The sequence below is a fragment of the Phocoena phocoena genome, chromosome 20 (genome assembly GCF_963924675.1).
Source record: "Phocoena phocoena chromosome 20, mPhoPho1.1, whole genome shotgun sequence".
Classification (NCBI taxonomy): Eukaryota; Metazoa; Chordata; class Mammalia; order Artiodactyla; family Phocoenidae; genus Phocoena; species Phocoena phocoena.
Window position 1 is genome coordinate 6,993,629 of NC_089238.1, and position 19,712 is coordinate 7,013,340.

General features: G+C 59.2%; 2 protein-coding genes across 2 annotated transcripts in view; one reads left to right on the forward strand and one right to left on the reverse strand.

The window, feature by feature from the left end:
- Positions 1-982: 982 nt before the first annotated feature.
- On the reverse strand, positions 983-12,013 carry SCAF1 (SR-related CTD associated factor 1). The gene is made up of 10 exons (XM_065898868.1): positions 11,906-12,013; positions 11,602-11,659; positions 10,764-10,858; positions 10,354-10,454; positions 10,153-10,268; positions 4,126-6,954; positions 3,385-3,467; positions 2,947-3,165; positions 1,481-1,609; positions 983-1,174 (listed from the first exon to the last, which is right to left on the reverse strand). The coding sequence occupies exons 1-10, from the start codon at positions 12,011-12,013 to the stop codon at positions 983-985; spliced, it is 3,930 nt and encodes a 1,309-aa protein (XP_065754940.1).
- A 4,625-nt stretch (positions 12,014-16,638) lies between these two features.
- RRAS (RAS related) overlaps positions 16,639-19,712 on the forward strand; it is a 3,464-nt gene continuing 390 nt past the window's right edge. Inside the window, exons 1-4 of the mRNA XM_065898269.1 lie at positions 16,639-16,791; positions 18,744-18,831; positions 18,947-19,049; positions 19,128-19,372. Of these exons, the coding sequence (XP_065754341.1) occupies positions 16,639-16,791; positions 18,744-18,831; positions 18,947-19,049; positions 19,128-19,372 (589 nt within the window). The remainder of the gene's footprint in view (positions 16,792-18,743; positions 18,832-18,946; positions 19,050-19,127; positions 19,373-19,712) is intronic.

The following is a 19,712-nucleotide window of genomic DNA, read 5'->3' on the forward strand; positions in this document are numbered from 1 at the left end:
TTTCGCCTGCCTGTCCTGCCTGTCAGGGACCTTGGGTCCCCTCCCAACTCCTGCTAGGTGACCTCAGGCAAGTCCTTCTCCTTTCCGGGCCCTGGGCTCCCCTCCATGTGGGCCTGTGAGGGCCAGTTGTAAAGGAATTCTGAGCCCACCCCCAATCGGAACCCACCCTCCCCCCGCAGCCTGGCTGCACCCACCTCTCCTCACCGCGCCTGGGTTCTGGGTAACAGGGACTGATGGAGGCCAGCACAGCCCTGATTCACTGTGTGGCCCTTGCTGCTCCATGCCTCAGTTTCCCTCTCCATCTCGGGGGAGTCAATTAGATCACCCCAGCCTCATAGGACTGGTAAAAAAAAAAAAAAAAAACTGAATGGAGGACAAAGATCCTGTTTCTGGGGCAATTCCAAGGTTAGACAAATAGCACCTAGACGCCCTGAGCTGGGCAGACACTGGTCAGGTGGGGCAGGGACCTCTCCCTTCCATCACCACCACTCTGTATCAGTAGCAACGGCTTCCTATGTGCCAGGTCCGGTTCGAAGTGCTTCACCCGCCTGCGTCTTTCTTAATCCTCACAACACCCACTTTATAGACGAAGAAACAGGCCCAGTGAGAGGAATGCACTTTTCCCAAGTCACACCGTCTACTTCCCCGCTAACCACCCTCACACTTGGGCCAAGGCTCCTCCCCGACCCTTTCCCAAACTGGGCTCTGAAAAGAAAGGGCTAAAAGTCCTGGGGCTCAGGGGTAATATTTCATGAAATCTTTAATGAAACTGGGGTAGGGGCACGAACAGAGGGGAGGGGCAATGGGCACAGGCTTGGGGCCAGGGAGATGGCAGTGGGGCTGGGCAGGGGGCTCTCCTCTTTCCCGCAGCAACCCTCCCCCAATCATCCCACTGACAGGGGAGGGACGTAGGGAGGCAGAGCCATAAATACGTCCAGAATTCCAGAGAGGCAGCGAAGGAGGAAAGGGGCGGCTGGGGATCTCAGAGAGGGGGCAGGGGCAGGCCCGGGCCGCCCTTGTCAGGGGGTCCCGGCTCCTTGGGCGGCCGTGGGGGCCCCGGAGGGTCCCCTGGCTTGCGGCCGTGCTTGCGGAAGTAGCGGTAGCGTTGGACGTAGGCGCGCACCAGGTTGCTCACCTTCACCGGGTTGATCTCCCCACTTTTGCTGTGGCAGATCTGGGGGGCAAGGGGCAGCTGCAGTCACCGCCAGCCCCCAGGGTCCCCTGCACCTGGACTGCTGAGCACAGCTGGGGACTGGGATGGGAACCCCTCCGCCAAAATCCAGGCCAACGTCCCTACTTGTCCCCCTGATGCCAGCAGAACAGGCCCAGGTGGGCTTGAGGCATCCTGTCACCCTCTCGCCTTCCAGAGTGACCCACTGCCCCTCTGTCTCCCCATCTCTGTACGCCTGTCTGCTCACGTCCATCACTCCGTCTCATCCTCTCCCCACCTCTGCGCATCTTGTCCCCCTCTGGGCCCCACCTTGTGGACGGCCTTCCTCAGGATGTCCTTGTACTCCTCCTTGGTGATGTCCTTCTTCTGATAATACGGCTTGATGGCCAGCTTCACCTCCTCTACTGCCCGCTCCTGCGTGTGCAGCTTCTTCAGATACTGGCGAGGGTGGCGACAGTGGGAAGAAGGGACAGCAAAGGCCAGGTGAGTTACTGCAGAACCCCTACCTCCACTCACCTGCCCACCAGCTCAGACTTCTTGACCATCCAGCTACTCCCAGAGGTGGAAATCCTGCTTAGGGTCTGCCCTGTTCTCCCCTTGCTACAGTCGCCCCAGACCCCAGGCCAGGCCTGGGCCTCTCAATGTCACTAGCATCTCCTCCAGGCTGGACCCTGGGCTGTCCCAGGCATCCATGACCAGGACCCATGTGTCCCCTGCCCTTACAGTCTAGTAGGGAGACAGACCTGAGCCAGGCGGCTGTTCCCTACCATCCCAGAGAAGATGGGGGCAGATAAACTGAGGCCTGGGAAGGGCAGGACACCCCAGACTTCAGGGCCAATATCTCCCATGAAACACGAATGCCAACTGTTGGGTGAGCTGCTGGGGGAGCCACGGCCACCCCAGGGGGACTCTTCAGGCCTCCCTAGCCCCACAGGAGTGGGTTTCTAAATATGCGGCCAACAGAAAGGGATTGTGTCCTGCACCCGTCTCATATGTGGAGAGAGAGAACGATGGCAGAGAACAGACAGGGCAGCCTCACTGGCGGAACAGGGACCTGCTGCTCGTCTCAGGGCCTGTACTGTCCCTGTCACGCAGCCCATGGCGCAGGCCATGGACAAGTACACATCAAAGCTGTGGCCCCACCTCCGTTTATACGGGGCTTATAACACGGGGGTTTGTTCTGCTTTTCTTCTGGCTCTGTATGTGGGGTGCGAAAAGGGTGAGCAGCGCCATCATCTGGTGACAGGGCCATAGCGACCAGCAACCAGATCCACCCAAAAGGTACACAGCCCCAAGGCCCAGGAGGAGGAGCCAGATGTAGTGGGGGGAGGGGGGGCCTGTTTGCCCTGCACCCATTCTTCCTCCCTCCGTCCAGGAACAGATGCTTGATTTTTTGTTTGTAAACCACCCCGAGCCCCCCTTACACAAAAAGATCGGGGTGAGAGAGAGAGGTATAGATGACCAAAGGGTAGACTGTAGTAGGTATATGTATAAACATGCATGTGTTTATATCCGTATCTATTTCTCTCTTCCTCTCCCTACCTCCATCCCATCTCTATACGAAATTCTTTAAAAACCTGTCTAGCACCCCTTTCCCAATCATCTAATCAAGTGAAAGTTTAGTTCCTTACAATTTAGTGATTTCAGTTTTATCTAAGTCCTCATCTGCTGGCATCAGTCTCTGGCATTCTCCTCGGGCCCCTGCATCTCAGTTATCTGCCTGCGTTCTCTGCAAAACTGTCACCACTAACCCACCTCTCCCAAGCCCAGTTCACCTTGTCTGTGTCACCACGTCCCTCGGAGCTGCTGCTGCCCTCTCTCTTGTCAGACGCTGCAGCCAGCCCAGTGGGGGTGGGAGGGGTAGAGCCACAGCCCCCCAGGGGGAGGCTGCCAGGGAGCAGGTAGCTGGAGGGGCCAGGGGGCAGACCCAGAGAGGTGGGCACAGGAGCTGGCGTCACCCCCAGACTTGAGGGGGGCTTCCTGTGGCTGAGGATCTGTGGGAAAAGGTTGGAGAATAAGCAAAGGGAGGTGGAGGGGAGGACGGAACATGTACCCCTATTCCCACCCTGATTTCCCAATAGTCCCAGAGGCAACAGGCTCCTCTTCTGGCAGATACCTTGCCCCAAAGCCTGCTGGGAGCTGAAGTTCCTCTCCTAACCCGAAGCAGGGGACAAGAGAAGGGGCTGCGGGGACTCTTCCCCAAGGAAGCCCACCTGGTTGGTGGCCTGGATCAGCTCCTGGGCCTTTGCTCGGCTTGCCAGATTGGCTTCTTCCATCTTGAAGAGAAGTGCAGTCACTGCAGTAGGTGGAGAGTGGACGACAAGGATCGGGAGTTGACGCAAGAGAAGAGGGTGACCCTCACCCAGCCACGTGCCACCTCCCGCCCCGGGCCCCCAGACAGGCTATAAGGTCTCAGGCTCATAACTGGGAAAAGGGGCCTCAGCCACCAAGAGAACCAGCCCACACCCTGTATGTTCTTAGGACTCAAGGTGTGTGTGGGGCAGGGGTGGGGGTGGCGTGTGGCCAGGGTCACACAGTGACGAGTTGGTCCCGAGCCCCCGTAGCCTCTCTCCCCACCTCTGCAGTCTAGCAAAGGCTCCTGCCATCCCTTAAGGGACACTGCTCCCTACTCCCCGATTCCGGTCCCTCCACCAAGCCTACCCCAGTCTACCTCTAGGTGGACCCCAGGACACACCCCACTCCTCCAGTCTCTGCTGGACTGGCTGCCCGCTGCTCCCATCTGCCCAGTGCTCTCCCAGTGCACCCAAACATCGTGGAGCCTTCTGGACAGACCCTGACTGGCCCTTACCCACCCAAGGCCCTCCCAGTCCTGGTCACTACACCCACCCCTTCCAAGGTATCTCCACTGCCTCCAAGTTTGTCCCCACACGACCTCCTCCCTGATCCTGTCTGTCCACCCTAATGTGCCCCAGCCCCCCCCAGGGGACACTCACAGGCCAGGACACCGCTGGTAGTGCAGTCTACACCAGCGGGCAGGTTCCAGGGCATGGGTGGGGGCAGCGTGGGCAGCTGGGAGACACGGGGGGCTGGCCCATCCTCCGCCCCCGAGTCGCCAGCCGTGGACCCCGCACTAGGAGCGGTGCTAGGAGCGGCCGCAGCCGTGCTGGTGGCCGTGCTGGTGGCCGGCTGCTGCTCCTCCTCCTCCTCCTCCTCCTCCTCTTCCTCCTCCTCCTCCTCCTCCGCCCCACCTCGGACTCCAGCCTCCTCAGCGGCCTCTTCTGGCAGGAAGGAGACCTCAGGTGTCTTGCAGCTGCTATCCACAGTCTGCGAGTCGGGCGTGAGAGCAGGGGGTGGAGGGGCCGCCTTGGGGGGCGGGGTGCTAGGGGCCTTCGCTGCCCGCTCTTCCCCGGACCAGGAAGTCTCCTCGGCCCCTTTGGCTCCCGCCGCCTGGCTGCAGCTGTCCGCCTTGGACTTCTTCAGCGTCGCAGGGCCACTGCCCCCACCGCCACTGCCCCCACCGCTGCGGATCTTTTTCCTGGTCTTGGATGGCTTGGTCTTTCCCTTGGTCCCCTTGGCTTTCTTGGCCCCAGCCTTGGCCTTGACCTTGGTCTTTTTGGGCTTGGTGCTGCCCTGAGCTGCTTTGGCCACCTCAGTAGGGGCCCTCTCATCCGGCTTGAGGAAGGGGGAGCGGCTCTCTCGGTCTCGGCTGAACTTGACTCCGATGGAGCCCAGGCCAGCAGACGTGGCCTCCTTGGCTGATGTGGTGCTGCTGACACCCTCTCGGATCAGCACGGCCACCTTGGACTGTAGCTTCACCTTCCGGGAGGATGAGGAGGACGACGAGGACGAGGAGCCTGAGCCGCTGCTGACAGGTGGCTTTGGCGGGGGCCCTGAAGAGGGCGCCAACTCCTTGGGGGGCCGGGCCTTCTTGGATGACCTGTCCCTGTCCCTATCTCTGTCCCTGTCCCGGTCCCGATCCCCCCCATCCAGTGCCTTCCGCCGTGATCCCTTCTCCCGGGAGGAAGAGGAGGAGGAGGCAGCCCCAGAGCGGCGCCGGTCCTTCTCACTGCTCTTGCCTCCCCGCTCCTCGGCGCTCAGTCCCTCGGAGTCGTATAGGACCTCGCGCTTGGGCGATGAGGCCGGAGCCGGTGAGGGGCCTCGGGGGTCAGGCTTGTCCGGCCGGCCCACGGTGATGGTCCGCTTGATGGCAAAGAGATCGTGGTCCGTGAGGTCCTGGATGGAGGGCGGCACGGCCCCCCGGCGGCGGCTGTCTCGCTCTCCGCCCAAGGAGGTGGAGCCGGAGGGCGGCTGGGCCGGGGCAAGGCCCTTCTCACTGTCCCCAGACCGCTTCTCGCCCCGGGACCGCGACCGCTTCTTCTTCTTCTTGCTGCCACCGCCATCCCGGTGCTTGCCGCGGTGCCGCTCGCGCCTAGAAGACGACGACGAGGAGGTGGCCGGGGGCGGGGAGTTCGAGCGCCGCCGCCGCCGCCTTTTCTCCCGAGACCGGGACCTGCGGCTGCCCCCGCGGCGCCGGTCGGTGCTCCGCGAGCGGCGGCGGGCGGAGCGGGACCGCGAGCGGCGGCGGGCGGACGACGAGGCGTGGGAGCCCGGCTTGCGGTCCCGGGAGCGGTGCTTCTTGGAGTCCCAGGGGGAGGCCGGGGCCGGCGGGGCGGGCTGCGCGCCGGAGGAGGACGAGGCGGCCTCCTTGGCCTCGCCGCCGCTCCTCTTGCGCTCCCGCCTCGACTTCTTGCGGGTGGGCGGGCCAGTGGGGGCAGCGGAGGCGGGGGCGGCGGCCGGGGAGGGCGAGCGCTGCCGGTAGCGCTCGCGCCGCTGGGTCAGGATCTTGCGGCGCAGGTCCAGGCCGCCCCAGCGCGCGTCTGCGGTGGGCGGGGCGGGGGCCGGCTCCCCAAGGTCCACCTGCAGGGCGCCCTCGCCGTCGGACTCCGCGTGCAGAGACAAGAAGTCGTCCCCCTCGGGGGCCCGGGGGGCGGGCGGCGGGGGCGGGGGCTGGGCCGCAGCGGGGGCCGGGGCCGCCGGAGGGGGTCGTGCGGCCCGGCCGCCGGCCCGGAAGAGGGAGAGCGCCATCCTGGGCTCCTCCTCAGGCTGGACAATCTCACCCTCCTCAATCTCTGAGTCGCCCGGTGGCAGCAGAGGGGGCGGGAGGGCGGCGCCACCGGCCGTCACCACCTCCACGGAGACCTTGCCTTCCCGACAGGCCTCCGCCTCAGTCCCCACCACAAAGACGCGCCGGCGGGTGGCTCCGTCGGCCCGGGTGGAGTCGGCCTGGGGCGGTGTGCCAGGGGCTGGAGTCGGCTGCAGGGGCTGGGGGTCCGGGCCCGGGCTCTCGTCACCTGGGAAGTCCTGGCTCAGGCTGTTGTCGTCGTAGATGCCCGCCAGGGTCTCTGAGATGCGGCTGATGCTCTGGGACAGGGCTTCCTCCTCCTCTTCTTCCTCTTCCTCCTCCTCCTCCTCTTCCTCCTCCTCCTCCTCCTCCTCAGGTGAGGGGGTCCCCGCCGATGAGCTGGGGTTGGAGCCAGTGGGCTCGAAGGGGTCGTACTTCTGCTCTGGAGCAGGCGGTGGGGAATAGGCCTCGTCGGTGGGGTGGAAGGGGTCATAGATATCAAACCGGGGTGCAGGAGGGGCCGGGGGGGCCGGGGGTGGTGGAGGGGGAGGCGGGGAAGGGGAGGATGATGAGGGGGAAGGGGAAGGCGAAGAGGAGGCAGAGGAGGGGGCAGGGGGCGGAGCAGGGCCCCCGTCTCCAGTGCCCAAGGTGAGGAGGTGGCGGGCACAGGTGGGTCGAGAAGAGTGAGACTGCGGAGAAACTGCAAAGGAAGAGCGGAGACAGGGTGGTGGTCAGGTGCCTGTCCCAGTGCAGCGGAGGGGCCCGCAGGCAGGTCAGCACCCCATCTGCTGGTCCCCCTCGCTCAGCACTCGCCACACCAGCAGGCACTGCTTCCAGTGCTTCACGTGTGTCAACACATAAGATGCTCCTAACAACAGTACCTACACTCCACGCTGTAGGTACTGCGACCCGGGGTCCCAGGAGGAAACTGCAGCACAGAGAGCTGTGGCATCTTCCCCTAGAGCACAGTCAGCAGGGGGGAGTCAGGATGCAAACTTGGTCAGTGTGGCCCCCGAGCCCGCACTCTCATATCTGGAGATGTAAGCTAGCCTGCGGCCCAAGACCGCCCTGACCAATGACAGCAGTGATGTTCCCGCAGGAGGCACAGGCTGGGATGGGAGAGCCAGGGTTCCAACCTAGGACCACCTGCAGGGGTCAAGCCCTGGCCTGATGAGCCGGCTGCCTCTTGAGGGAATCTATCCCTTTGTACAGGAGGCCTAACGTGAGGCTCAGAAGGTGAAACTCCCTCTCCAGAGTCAGAAAGTGGCAAAGCTGGTGAGCCCTGAGAGCCCGAGTCCTCACCGTGCCCCCGCCACTCTGTGATGAGCCCCATCCCAGGGGCGACATCTGCTTGGGACTCAGACATCACTGACCGGGCCAGGCATCATGCTGTCCTCCGTTATTTTGTCCGCCCTCCCGAGACCTTGCTTTCGAAGCACTCCACGGTCTCAGCATCACAAGTCACACATGTGGAGACAACTGATCGAGGCTGCCCCCGGGGCGGATGACGGGGCCAGGATTCAGACACACACATCAGAGTCCAGCGGCCACTCTCTCAACCACATGTAACTGCCAGGATCCTGCCCCAGCAAGGACGCAGGCATGGTCACATGAACAATGCCAGGGAAGCCCGGGGCTAAGAAGGCAGCACCAGAGCCACCTCCCCACCCGGATCCCAGGCTCCAGCCCTCTCCCGCAATATGCCCGAGGGCAAGCAACTCAACTGCTGTCTGCCTTGGTTTCCTCATCTATAAAAGGGGAGTTTGCTCATTCATTCAACACATTTTTTCTGATCATCAATCTGACAGATGCGGCTTGGGGTATAGAACAGAACCGCAAACAAGAGACAAAAATCCCTGCCTTCAAGGACTTGCTGAGCACAAACTCTGACTACCCGGGCTGTTATTACCACCACCTGAGGCAAAAACCACGTCTGCAGATCATAGCAGTCTGCAAACTCGAGACATCCGCTTCCTTTAAATAGTTTTTTTTTTAAAGGATTATGGGTGAGTTCTTCTTGCCTTCTTAATATTTTCCAAACGAAGACCGAGAAACACTTGGAATAAGAAAACAAAACATAGGGACTTCCCTGGTGGTCCAGTGGGTAAGACTCCGTGCTCCCAATGCAGGGGGCCCGGGTTTGATCCCTGGTCGAGGAACTATATCCCGTATACATGCCGCAACTAAAAAAAAAAAAAATCCCGCACGCCACAACTAAGACCTGGCACAGCCAAAATAAATAAATAAATAAATATTTTAAAACAACAACAACCACAAAAACCCAAAACATAACCCCAGAGTCCTGCTGAAAACAGCTATTAGGTTCCAGACACAGCTACGGATAGCACTTAAAGCCCAAGGGCCAAATCCCACACATCACCTGTTTTTGTAAATAACATTTGATTGGAACCCTGTCCCGCTCACTTGTTTACTTATCCCCTATGGCTTCTGGTTTCAAAAGAAATGAAGAGGGAGTTCCCTGGTGGCCTAGTCGTTAGGATTCTGGGCTTTCACTGTTGAGGCCCGGTTCAATCCCTGGTTGGGGAACTGAGATCCCACAAGCCATGTGGTGTGGCCAAATAAATAAATAAATAAATAAAATTTAAAAAAATAATAAAAGAAACAAAAATACTTTTGTGGGCCCCTAAGAGTGTGGCGGCCCCCTAAGAGCGTGGTAGGCCCCAGTCACCATGTCCCCTGAGCCTAAAGGATAAGTAAGTCACCCCAGATCTGTGAGAAAAAAGAAAGGACGAGGATGTGACTTCCCTGGTGGCGCAGTGGTTAAGAATCCTCCTGCCAATGCAGGGGACACGGGTTCGAGCCCTGGTCCAGGAAGATCTCACATGCTGCAGAGCAACTAAGCCCGTGTGCCACAGCTACTGAGCCTGTGCTCTAGAGCCCGTGAGCCACAATTACTGAAGCCCACGTGCCTAGAGCCGGTGCTCCACCAACAGGAGAAGCCACCACTGCAGTGAAGAGTGGCCCCCTGCTTGCCACAGCTAGAGAAAGCCCACGCGCAGCAGTGTAGACCCGACACAGCCAAAAACACATAAAGTTAAACCTTAAAAAAAAAAAAGGACAAGGAAAACATGAACTGGTTCAGAGGGTGTGCAAGCCTCTGGCAGAACAGTTGCTCGTAGCTGACCTTCTGCTACGTCTTCCTCTCCCCTCCACCCCTCCCCAGGTATTACGTGGCAGAAGGGAAGTCTAAACCCAAGGTTCTCATCAGGGTCCCAGGGGATCTGCAGCAGCATCACTGGGGAGTTAGTTAGAAATACAAATTCCCGGGCCCTACCAACTCCAGGCCTGCTGCATCAGAAACCCTGGGGATGGGCCTAGTGACCTGTGGATTACCAAGTCCTCCGTGGTGATTCTGATGCCCTTTCGAGTTTGAGACCCTCTGTTCTACACTGCTCAGGGGCTTACCACTGTGCGCAGCGGGGCTAGGGAGCAGACTCTCCCTCGGGCAGGTGCACATCGCAGAAGTCAAAAACTTGCACTTTACACACAGAAGGCCCCGGGCTCAGGGCCACCACTAAGCAACTGGCTGTGCCACCTCGAGCAAGAGACTTCCCTCTTTCAGACTTTTCTCTTCCTGGAGTCGGAGACGCTGACAGTCCCCCGTCCTGGGGAGACGAATTCCTAACGCAGTTACACTGATATTCAGAAGCCCCGGACGCATGCTAACTGCTCCCACATGGTAGCTCTCACATCAGTTTTAACTTTAATTACATCTGCACGTGCATACAGCCTTTACTTAAGTCTAACAGGAGAAAGACATGACCGTACAGATTTTGTCTAGATGACGTACTCAGCACCGCTACTACTACCAACAACAGCTAACGCTCATGCGACGCCGAGGATGACTGCCTGCCAACTCAGCCCTGGTCCCACATACCCGTTTTGCCCGTCCTCCAGGCCCTGACACGGGGCAGCAGGCTGGGTACAGGAAGGGGGACTGGATCCCTGTCCCCAATTCGGACCTCGGCCACCAGCTCCAGCATGTCCTCGCTTCTGCAAGACGGGGTGAGTGAGCCTCAGAGGTGCGTCCAACTCCCACGCCAGGGGCCTCTCCCACTCCAGCTGCCCAGATACTCACTCGCCAGGCCGCAGGTCCAGGTGGCTGGGAACCCAGGTATCTGGGGGATCCAGGATGCTCACCAGCCCCGCGAGGAGGCCATCAGCAGCCACGTCCAACACCTGGAATAGGCCAGGAGGGGCTCCACCCTGTCCCTGCTTGTGTGAGGGCCCACACAGGCCCTAAGCTCTCAGTAACCCAGACATCTGAGACCCCATGAGAACACGAGGATCCAACTGACTCCTCAACCTGACTGCCTCCAGGACCCAAGGGACCAGGCCTCAGAGCCTCCAACACTGCCCCCAATCAGCACCCCAGACCCAGGAGCCTGGGTCCCCAACTCCATTTCCCCATTTCAGGGATCCAGGCCCCAGTGACCTTCCTCCCCCAGCCCCAGAAGTCCAGGTCCCTAGCCCCCTCTTCTTACTCACAGAAGCCGTGTCAGTCCCCCCTGATTCCTGGGAACGGGGCTCTGAACGTGGGCTCCGACAGCGCCTCCATCGAAGGCCATGACACTGAGAACCATCTGGAGAGAGATTTGCATGGGGGATTGGAGACAGGGGACTAGTTGCAGAGACCTTGCTTGGCAGAGGAAAAAGAGCCTGCCTAGCTCTTGACAAAGGAACCAAGCTCCTGCCTACTCTCCCGGCCTCCATCCAACCGCTTCCCAACCTGGGTCCCAGAAGGACTTCCCAACACCCTTTTGAGGCACCAACTCTCTCACCCATTTGTCCTCCCAGCCACCCTCAGGATGAAGTCCAGACAAGTCAGCTTGGCCTTTAAGCCTTGCTGTGACCCAGTCCCCATGGAGCAATCCTGCTTCCCTTCCCACCAACATCCTCTGCCCACCAGCCCCAAAGACCCACAACTCGGTCCAGCAACGTGGTCCCTGTGCTGTGTGCCTGCTGGTGCCGCCCCCACCTATCAGGCTTTCCTCTTCACCAGACAATGCTCAACAGCCTTAGAGACACAGGTCCCCTGTCACCTCCTCACTGAAGCCTTCCTGGACCCCATCTCCCTCCACACCAGCTTAGCTGGGCCTCCTGCCCTCTCACGGTGCCTCGGGCTACCTCTGTGCTGGGACTGTGTCTCCCCTCTGCCAGACTGTGAGCCCCTCCAAGACGGCCACGGAGTCCAACCCATCTTGGGCTCCCTGTGCCAGCACAAGGGTGGCACCCAGGAGGCCTCAGGAAAGCGTATATGAATGAGATTAGGAGAAAGACTGCAGAGATGGGACAGGGGGCTGGGAAGAACCAGAAGCTGTCATACCTTTATCATTTGGCAGGTCCCCCTGCAGGGAACTTCCCACAGCCTGCTGAATGGCCCGCTGAAGGAAAAGTGAGGGTGAAGGGGGTGGAAAGAAAGAGCAGTCAGGGGATGCATGCGGAAGGTCACAAGCTCTGCTGCTGGGAGACAGCCATTCCAGACACCCCTACAACCAGACTCAAACCCTACAGACAGGCCAAGAGTCCTGGCCCCCCAACCCCTCCTTTCCCAAGGGTCCGAGTCAGGGCCCTGGAATCTGGACTCCCGGCCCCTCCCTCCCTCGGCCCCGGGCATCTGGCTGTCTCACCAAAATAAAAGCAGAAGGAGAAAGCGTAGGGTCTCTGTCTGGCGGACCGTCACCCCGATCCTCGCCTGACTCCTCTGTCTTCCCTCGAGACTCATCTTCTTCCTCCATGGTCACCTGGTGGTGGAGGCGGGGGAGAGTCTGGAGTAGAGGCTGGTGGGCAGGGCACGGTGGTGCCAGGTGGCAGAAGGAGAGGACGGACATGAAGACCTCAGGGGCCTCCAACACTGTATCCCCTTCAGCATCCCTGCTCTCCTCCACCGCATCCCAGGCCCGGGCAAGTACCAGGCCCAGCGCAGACACTAGAGGGACTGGAGCAACCCTCTTCCCTTGTCTGAATTTGTTGCCTCCTCTGCCAAAGGGAGGCCTTCCCGGCCTATTTCCACACACCCCTCCCCAGTTCCCACACCTTCCCCCACAACCAAACTTTAAGACCTCACGGGAGCCCGCCTTCACGGGAGCCAAGACTCTTTTCTGTTGAGTTGTGCTTTCAAACACTGCCCCGAAGTCTCATAAACCCACCTTTCCCAAACCGAGATACGTGCCAGTGTGCTGGGTGCGCCTCAAACACCATGCCACTTCCTAAAGCATCGATTCTCCTCGATGGTGAGGGACCCAACAAAATGTATTTACACACAGAGGATGGAACTATAATAGAATGAGCTACAAAACCAGTATGCCACTTTGAAAACGAAAACACAAACTTCAGGAATGCTGTCCACTAGACGCCGCAGGGAGCACCCTCCGATCACCTGTCTGCCCCTTGTGTGGAAGTGCGGCTCAAGGCTTTGCCATGTCACAGAAATTCTTAGGTTATACAGAAGGTGAAAAATCACTCTTCAGATTGATGGGGATCTTGATTAGGGCTTCAGAAAATACAAAGATTTCAGCTATAGGCTTCCCTGCAACTGTCAAATCTCCTACTCTGAAGACAATAAATATCTGGTCCCACAGTTCCTAGAAAGCTTCAAAACCCCTAACCCTCAACGCCGTGTGCTTAGCTCTAAGTGGGCCCAATAGGAGTATCTAAGTCAGAGAAAGCCTGTGAGAATTGAAAGGTGACAGACTCCTGACACAGAGTAACAATACAGAGTAACAATAATTATCATTGTCTATATACAGAGTAACAATATTTTTTGCGGTACACGGGCCTCTCACTGTTGTGGCCTCTCCCGTTGCGGAGCACAGGCTCCGGATGCGCAGGCTCAGCGGCCATGGCTCACGGGCCCAGCCGCTCCGCGGCACGTGGGATCTTCCCGGACCGGGGCATGAACCCGTGTCCCCTGCGTCAGCAGGCGGACTCTCAACCACTGCGCCACCAGGGAAGCCCTATCATCGGCCTTTACCGCCCAGGTTTCCCCTACTTCGGTCTCCCCTACACCCTCGGTTGCATACCTGCCAAAAAAAGATCTCGGCCCTGGTCTCCCTCGTACCAGATTTTCAGAAAGTTCTCCCATGCTGCCTCCTGGCTCTCTAAGAGCCTGCAGTTCCTTCCCGAACTCCCACAGACAACTCTCACCCTGATAAGCCCCTCTGGACAGTTCCCAGCCCTGGCGCTGCTCTTCGGCACCTGGGTGGGGGTGGGGGGAACACACGCTATGTAGAACAGCGTCTGTCACATAAGAGAAGCTTAATCAAGATGTGCTGACTGCAGACCCACAGAGCCCCAAACCCTCTGTAGAATGAACATCCTCCCTTGCCCATTCACACATGCCCCGGGATTTGCAGACACACCCCCGGCTCCTTAGGTCTTTTATACCTGAGAAGCCTCTGCAGACGCTGCTAGGTCCCTCTAGATCAGTTTCCCAAACTATAAACTTGATAGCAGTTCAGTGCTTTACAAATAGCTTGTTATCAAAGCAAATCGAACACAGTAGAAGATTCTTCACAATACATCACAAGTAAATGAAAATACTAATTAATGGGACTTGGGTATGAAATTCATATGACGGTGTACACTGGGTCTCAATGAAAAAATGTATTTCTCACTGTAGATCAAGGTCAAAAGAGTTTGAAAAGCACAGCACTAGATGAGTCTAGACGATCCTATAGACTTTCCCAGACCAAGGAGGACTAATTCTAACTCTCTCTGTAGCCCCAGGGCCACGCAGAATTTTTCAACATTGTGCATTTGAATTACTTTCTAAGGGTAAGTACAATACAGCTGGGCAAATTTTCCAATACTCTTCATTATCTTATTCTCCATGCAATTATATGCCCCCCCCAAAGGCATTCGAATTTGCAGTCACACTCAAAGCCAGCTAGATGGTTCCAGGTCCTTCTAACTGCCCCCCAGCCTCCTGTCACCCAGACTAGACACTCCCCAGACAGCTGGAGACCCATCCAGGCCTCTCAGAACATCTCAGTATTTGCCTCTCTCCCTTCGTGGGTACATCCCGCTCCTCTGGGTATCTATAAAAGACTTCCTAGCCCTGGAACAGTTCTTCCAGGACCAGCTATATGGCCCCAGACCCCTGTAGGTGAGCCGCATCCTCAGGTCAGCACATGTAGACACTTCCCAGCCCTAACAGACATACCCTAGGCGCTATAGTTGGCTCTGCAGATACTCCCCAGCTCTTGCAGATCACCTTCACCCCGGGACATATCTCAAGATCTCAAGATGGCCCCAGAACCCTCTAAACAGACCCTAGCCTCCGGTCAGCTCGTAAAGACGATCAACAGTGCCTACAAAAATGACCCAAGCCAGCTATATGATGGAAGGCAGGTTTCAGTCTCAGTCCAGGCCCTGTGGACGCCCCCAATCCTCTCGGGGACGCCCCGTAGATGCCCCCCGGGACCACAGACGCGTCCCGGGGCCTTCAGAAGGCCCTCCGCTCGGCGCCAGGCGCCGCCGCCGCTACCAGGCCCGAGGCCGACCCGCTAAGCCCTCTAAGCCCTGCGGCGTGCCGGGAGGACCCCGGGACAACTAGCGACCCGACTCCGCCCCGCCCACCCCGATAGGCCCGAGCCCCGCGGCCCGCACCGCCGCCGCCATCTTACCCCGCCGCTCGGGCTGCGGCTCCGGCCCCGGCGCGGGGCGGGGCGGGCTGGGGCGGGGCTCGCGAGCAGAGGGAGGAGAGGGGTGGAGCTAAAACACCGCCGAGCTTGCCGGGACTTCAAGTATCGAGCACGGTGCCGTGAAGGCTGGTGGGAAGGCTCCGGACTCAGTTTCCCAGCAACCAATAGGACACATAGGCCGGGTGCGCGCGACGCACGCCGGGAGGCGTAGTCCGCGCGTCGCCTCCGCCGCGCGGGGACAGCAAGCGGGGTGAGGGGTGAAGTGGGCGGGGTTGCGGTAGGCCGCGATTAGGCCCCAAAGCACCCAGCACGCGCGCGGAAAGAGCGGCGGAAAAGGAAGTGACGGAAAGAGCGGTCAGCGTGACAGATGCGAGGGAGTTGTAGTTCCGCGGAATGGGCCGTAGGAAAAAAAAAAAAAAACACAGGACAGGCTGGGAGTTGCCCCGCCCACATTCTAGGGATCCCAGAATCCCGATACCAATTTCTCTCTAAATTTAGAACCAAGGAGCGCAGCCCTACAGCATCCTCCTCATTTAGGACAGAAAAAGTCCAAATTCCGATTCCTCTCACTCAGAACAGAGGAGTCCGGACTCACATTTCCCTCCTCCCTGGGACTCAGAAGCCGAGCCCTCCTTCCTGTTAAATCCAGGAGTCGGGCCCTCAAGCCATCCTCAGACCATTCCTGGTCTCAAACAACTACCTTACACTAACCCGAGTGTTCGGGTTCCCCATCCTAACTCCCTCGGATCCAGAATTTTGGGTCCCCAGCCCCTCCAACCTCTGGATCCAAGAGTCTGGGCCCTCAGCTTCCCTCCTTTACCGAACCTAGTAGTAAGGACCCCCCAGGTCCCCTCCTTCTGGGGACCCAGGAGTCCAAGCTTCCAGCCCTATTCTCTCCTAGGTATTCCTAGGGGTCTGGGCTCTCAGCTTCCTCCTCCTTCAAGACCCAGAAATCCTGACCCTAGACCAGGCATAATCCAGGCATCCCGGCTTGGGCGAACTGGCTCATGGATTAGGAATGCAGTGATCTCACGGCCCCTCCCTGCCCAGTTACCCGCTGTCCCCCCTCCAGGGCCCCATCTTCCCTCCCAGTCTGTCTTCCGCTTGGCTGGGACAGCGGGAACCGGAAGCCTGGGTCCCTTAGCGGGCGGAGCCTGCAGCATCCAGCCCAGACGCCCGGGTTGGGAGCTTGGCTAGGATCCCAGGACGGAGGTTGAGCTACCCCTCAGGACTTGCTACTTTCTCGGAGCGCGCCTATATACGGCCGCGCGCGAGTCCGCGAGCTCCGCCTACTGGAACAAGGCCTCTGAGTTGGTGCCCTGAGAAACTGCATCACGGGGTTCTTCATTTGCATAGCCCCACCCCGAGCTATCTTCCCGACCCATCGGGAAGAGAGAGTGAGAGCTTATTAGCATATCCCCGCCCGCAGACGGCCGGCCAGCCGAGAGCGCGTGGCTCCGCTCGGGGTGAGCCCAGTTCTCTTATTGGCGTGTCCCCGCCCCATTTGGAATTCCCCTTCTCAGCGAACGCCGTTCCCCTACTCTTATTATCATAGCTCCTCCTTTTCCCTGGCCATGCCTCCTTCTTAAGTGTCCCGAGATACTAGCCCTTCTTGCTGGAGTTCATGATTATGCAGTAGCCTTATTAGCGTGGCCCGCCCCTAGGCCCCGCCCGGTTCCCCCCCAGGCGGTAGCGGCGGCAGCGGCAGCGGTGGCGACATGAGCAGCGGGGCGGCGTCCGGGACAGGGCGGGGGCGGCCCCGGGGCGGGGGGCCGGGGCCCGGGGACCCCCCACCCAGCGAGACACACAAGCTGGTGGTCGTGGGCGGCGGCGGCGTGGGCAAGAGCGCGCTGACCATCCAGTTCATCCAGGTAGTGGGCCCTCACCCCGGGGGGGTGCCCCCGGGACCCAGAACTGAGCCCTTTGCGGGATCCCTGAGACCCCGGTTTCCCCTCGATCCATCACTGAAACCCTCCTGTGAGGCCTTCTAATCTTAAAAAAGTCCCCCTCAGGTGTGACCCTGAGCCCCTCAGGGCCTCCACCCACTACATGAGGGACATTCCTCCTGTACTTGTATCTTGAGACCCACCACCCCTACCCCCAGTACCCAAGACCCCGCTTCCCTACTGATCTGACCGTGGGTGCCTCCTGGGAGCACTCTAAATCCAGAAGAGTCACCCCATCCAGACCCTAAGCACTCTCATGGGCCCCCACCCCCCTAGGTGCCGCCTCCCCCCAACCTTGAGCACCATCTCCCCCAAATCGCAGACCCAAACTTCCCCTCTGAGCCACCCAGAACCTGAGAGAATGCCTGTGCCCGATGCCCTTGAGATTCCCCAGTCTGGAATCTCCCCCACAGGGACCTCCCCCAGAAACTGGAAATTATGCCCAGGCTTTGCCCCTGAGGCCCGTCTAGGACCACCCAGTGCTGAGAGAGGCACCCTCAGACCTGAGAGGTTTCAAAAAGATCCTGCCCCTTGGCCATTCCAGAGAACTCTAAGACCCCAAGTTCTGGGGTTCCCCTATCTCACCAGACCCAGACCCCCACCCTTCCCCAATGAAAACCCACCACTCCTCCATCTTGAGTTTTCCTCCACTCCGATTCCCCGAGCCCCTCTCTGAAACTCTGGCTAGCCCCCCCTTACTCATCTCCATGGAGTAAGTCCCCAGATTCTTGACACCCCTAGAAAGACCTGCTCCTTGGGAGTTTCTCTGATATCTTAAATGCATCTCAGGGTCTTTAAGATTCTCTAGACTCTATAGTCTATGACAAACCTCCCAAATGCTCCCAAGGCCCCAGTTTTTACCCCTGAGCTTCTCCTGATGTATTTTGCAGATACACCCCTAATCCCCCCAGGGCCAAGCACCCCCGCTAACAGGCAGGATGCAGCCTGCAGACCCCCAGCTGCCAAGTCACCACTTCTCTCCTGAGAATCCACCCCTGCCCAGGAAACTTCCACCCCATTCCCGAGGGAAATCCTCCCACCTCAGAAAAACCCTAGAAAGGTGTCCGCCACTGAGATGCTACCGCAGAGGCCCCCCCCCGCCCCCGCTCAAGAGACCCCAGCCAGCACCTGCAAGGGAGCCCCTGTCTGTGTAAAGAAATGCCCCAGCCCTGGGCCCCTTGCACCCAGGGGCAGACCCAAAGCTGGCCCAAAGCCTGGCTGGAGGCGGGCAGGAAGGGAGGGGCCCGGCCTGCGGGCGGGGCAGCTTCTCCGCAGCCGGGATTGGAACCGGGACCTTCCCCTGGGAGGAGACACTGGAAGCTGCCCGAAGAGGAGGAGGGGGAGGGGGAAGAGAGAAGGAGGAGGAGGAAGAAGAAGAAAAAAAAAGAAGGAAGAGAAGGAGGAGGAGGAGGAGGAGGAGGAGGAGGGAGAGCTATAGACAGGAAGGTATTCTGGGCAACAGTGGCTCTCAATAACTGAGCACCTACTATGCCCAGGGGATATATTAAATACTGAACAGGGATTTTCCCTGAATCTCACAAACAGTGGATTAAGCCTAGTGCTATTTTTATCCTCATTTTACAAATGAGAAAACTGAGATTCAGAGAGGGGAAGTGATTCGTTCAATGCCACATAGCCAGGATTGTAATCATGATGTGGGAAATGTACTTTATACCAGAAAAACAGGACCAGGAGACAGAGACAGGAGCCTGGGGAGGGCCATGGGAAGGGACAGAAACCCAGAGAGAGGGAGACAGACTCAAAAGAGGGGAAGAGACCCAGAAGGAGGGGGGCCGAGAAAGTCGGAGCTCAGAGGCAGGGCTACATCACCTCTGCTGGGATACTGCAGTAAAGGTGTCCTCTTCCCACCCCACCAGTCTTACTTCGTGTCTGACTACGACCCCACTATTGAAGACTCCTACACGAAGATCTGCATGGTGGATGGCGTCCCAGCCCGGCTAGACAGTGAGGGGGGCAGGGGAGATGGTGGGAGGGGGAGTGGCAGGGCTGAAGGCTTGGGGGGAGGTGGGTGGCTGGAGGGACCCTCGTCCCCACAGAGGCCCCTCTCCCCTCCCTGCAGTTCTGGACACCGCTGGCCAGGAGGAGTTCGGTGCTATGCGGGAGCAGTACATGCGCGCCGGCCATGGCTTCCTGCTGGTGTTTGCCATTAACGACCGGCAGAGGTGAGAGTGATGGGGGGTGGGGAGCAGGGGGGGGCGCTGGGGGTGAGCACCTGTCTGGACCTCTGGCTTCATCCGCAGTTTCAACGAGGTGGGCAAGCTCTTCACGCAGATCCTCCGAGTCAAGGACCGAGATGACTTCCCCATCGTGTTGGTCGGGAACAAGGCAGATCTGGAGACACAGCGCCAGGTCTGGGACACCCACCCACCCCCCACCCCACCCCACCCCCCCGCCGCGAACGACTGGACCTCATCTCAGTCTGGGAGGCTCCTTCTGGTGCACCTCCTGAGACTCCTCATGTCAGGATCCTCCTCTGGCTCCCTCGGTCCATTGTCACACACCCCACTAGACGTGTTGCCCCACCTTGGACCTTCTGAGTCCACAGCGTTGCACACAGGCGTTCTCAGGAGAGGTGGCTGGATGGAAAAAAGGGCACCTCCCCCAGGGTCAACCAGCCCCAGTGTTCTGTCCTGTCCCCTCCTCTTGTTCCTACCTGGACCCTGGCCTCAGCCTCCTGTTTCTCCCCGCCAGTCAATCTCTCACTCTGGCTGCCCCTCCCCTGCTCACACCCCTCCCATGGCTCCCCGAAGCTTAATTGGAAAAGACATTCTGGGAAACACACCGTGGCCTGTGAATGCCCTCCATGATCTTGTCCTTTCCTTTCT

Bases quoted from the DNA above. Each gene is read 5' to 3' on its own strand.
- SCAF1 (XM_065898868.1), bottom strand. From the start codon at position 12,013: ATGGAGGAAGAAGATGAGTCTCGAGGGAAGACAGAGGAGTCAGGCGAG. The intron at 3,468-4,125 runs GTGAGTGTCCCC...CACCTACTGCAG, and splicing joins TACCAGCGGTGTCCTGGCCT to TGACTGCACTTCTCTTCAAG. The intron at 1,610-2,946 runs GTGAACTGGGCT...CACCCTCGCCAG, and splicing joins GACGTGGTGACACAGACAAG to TATCTGAAGAAGCTGCACAC.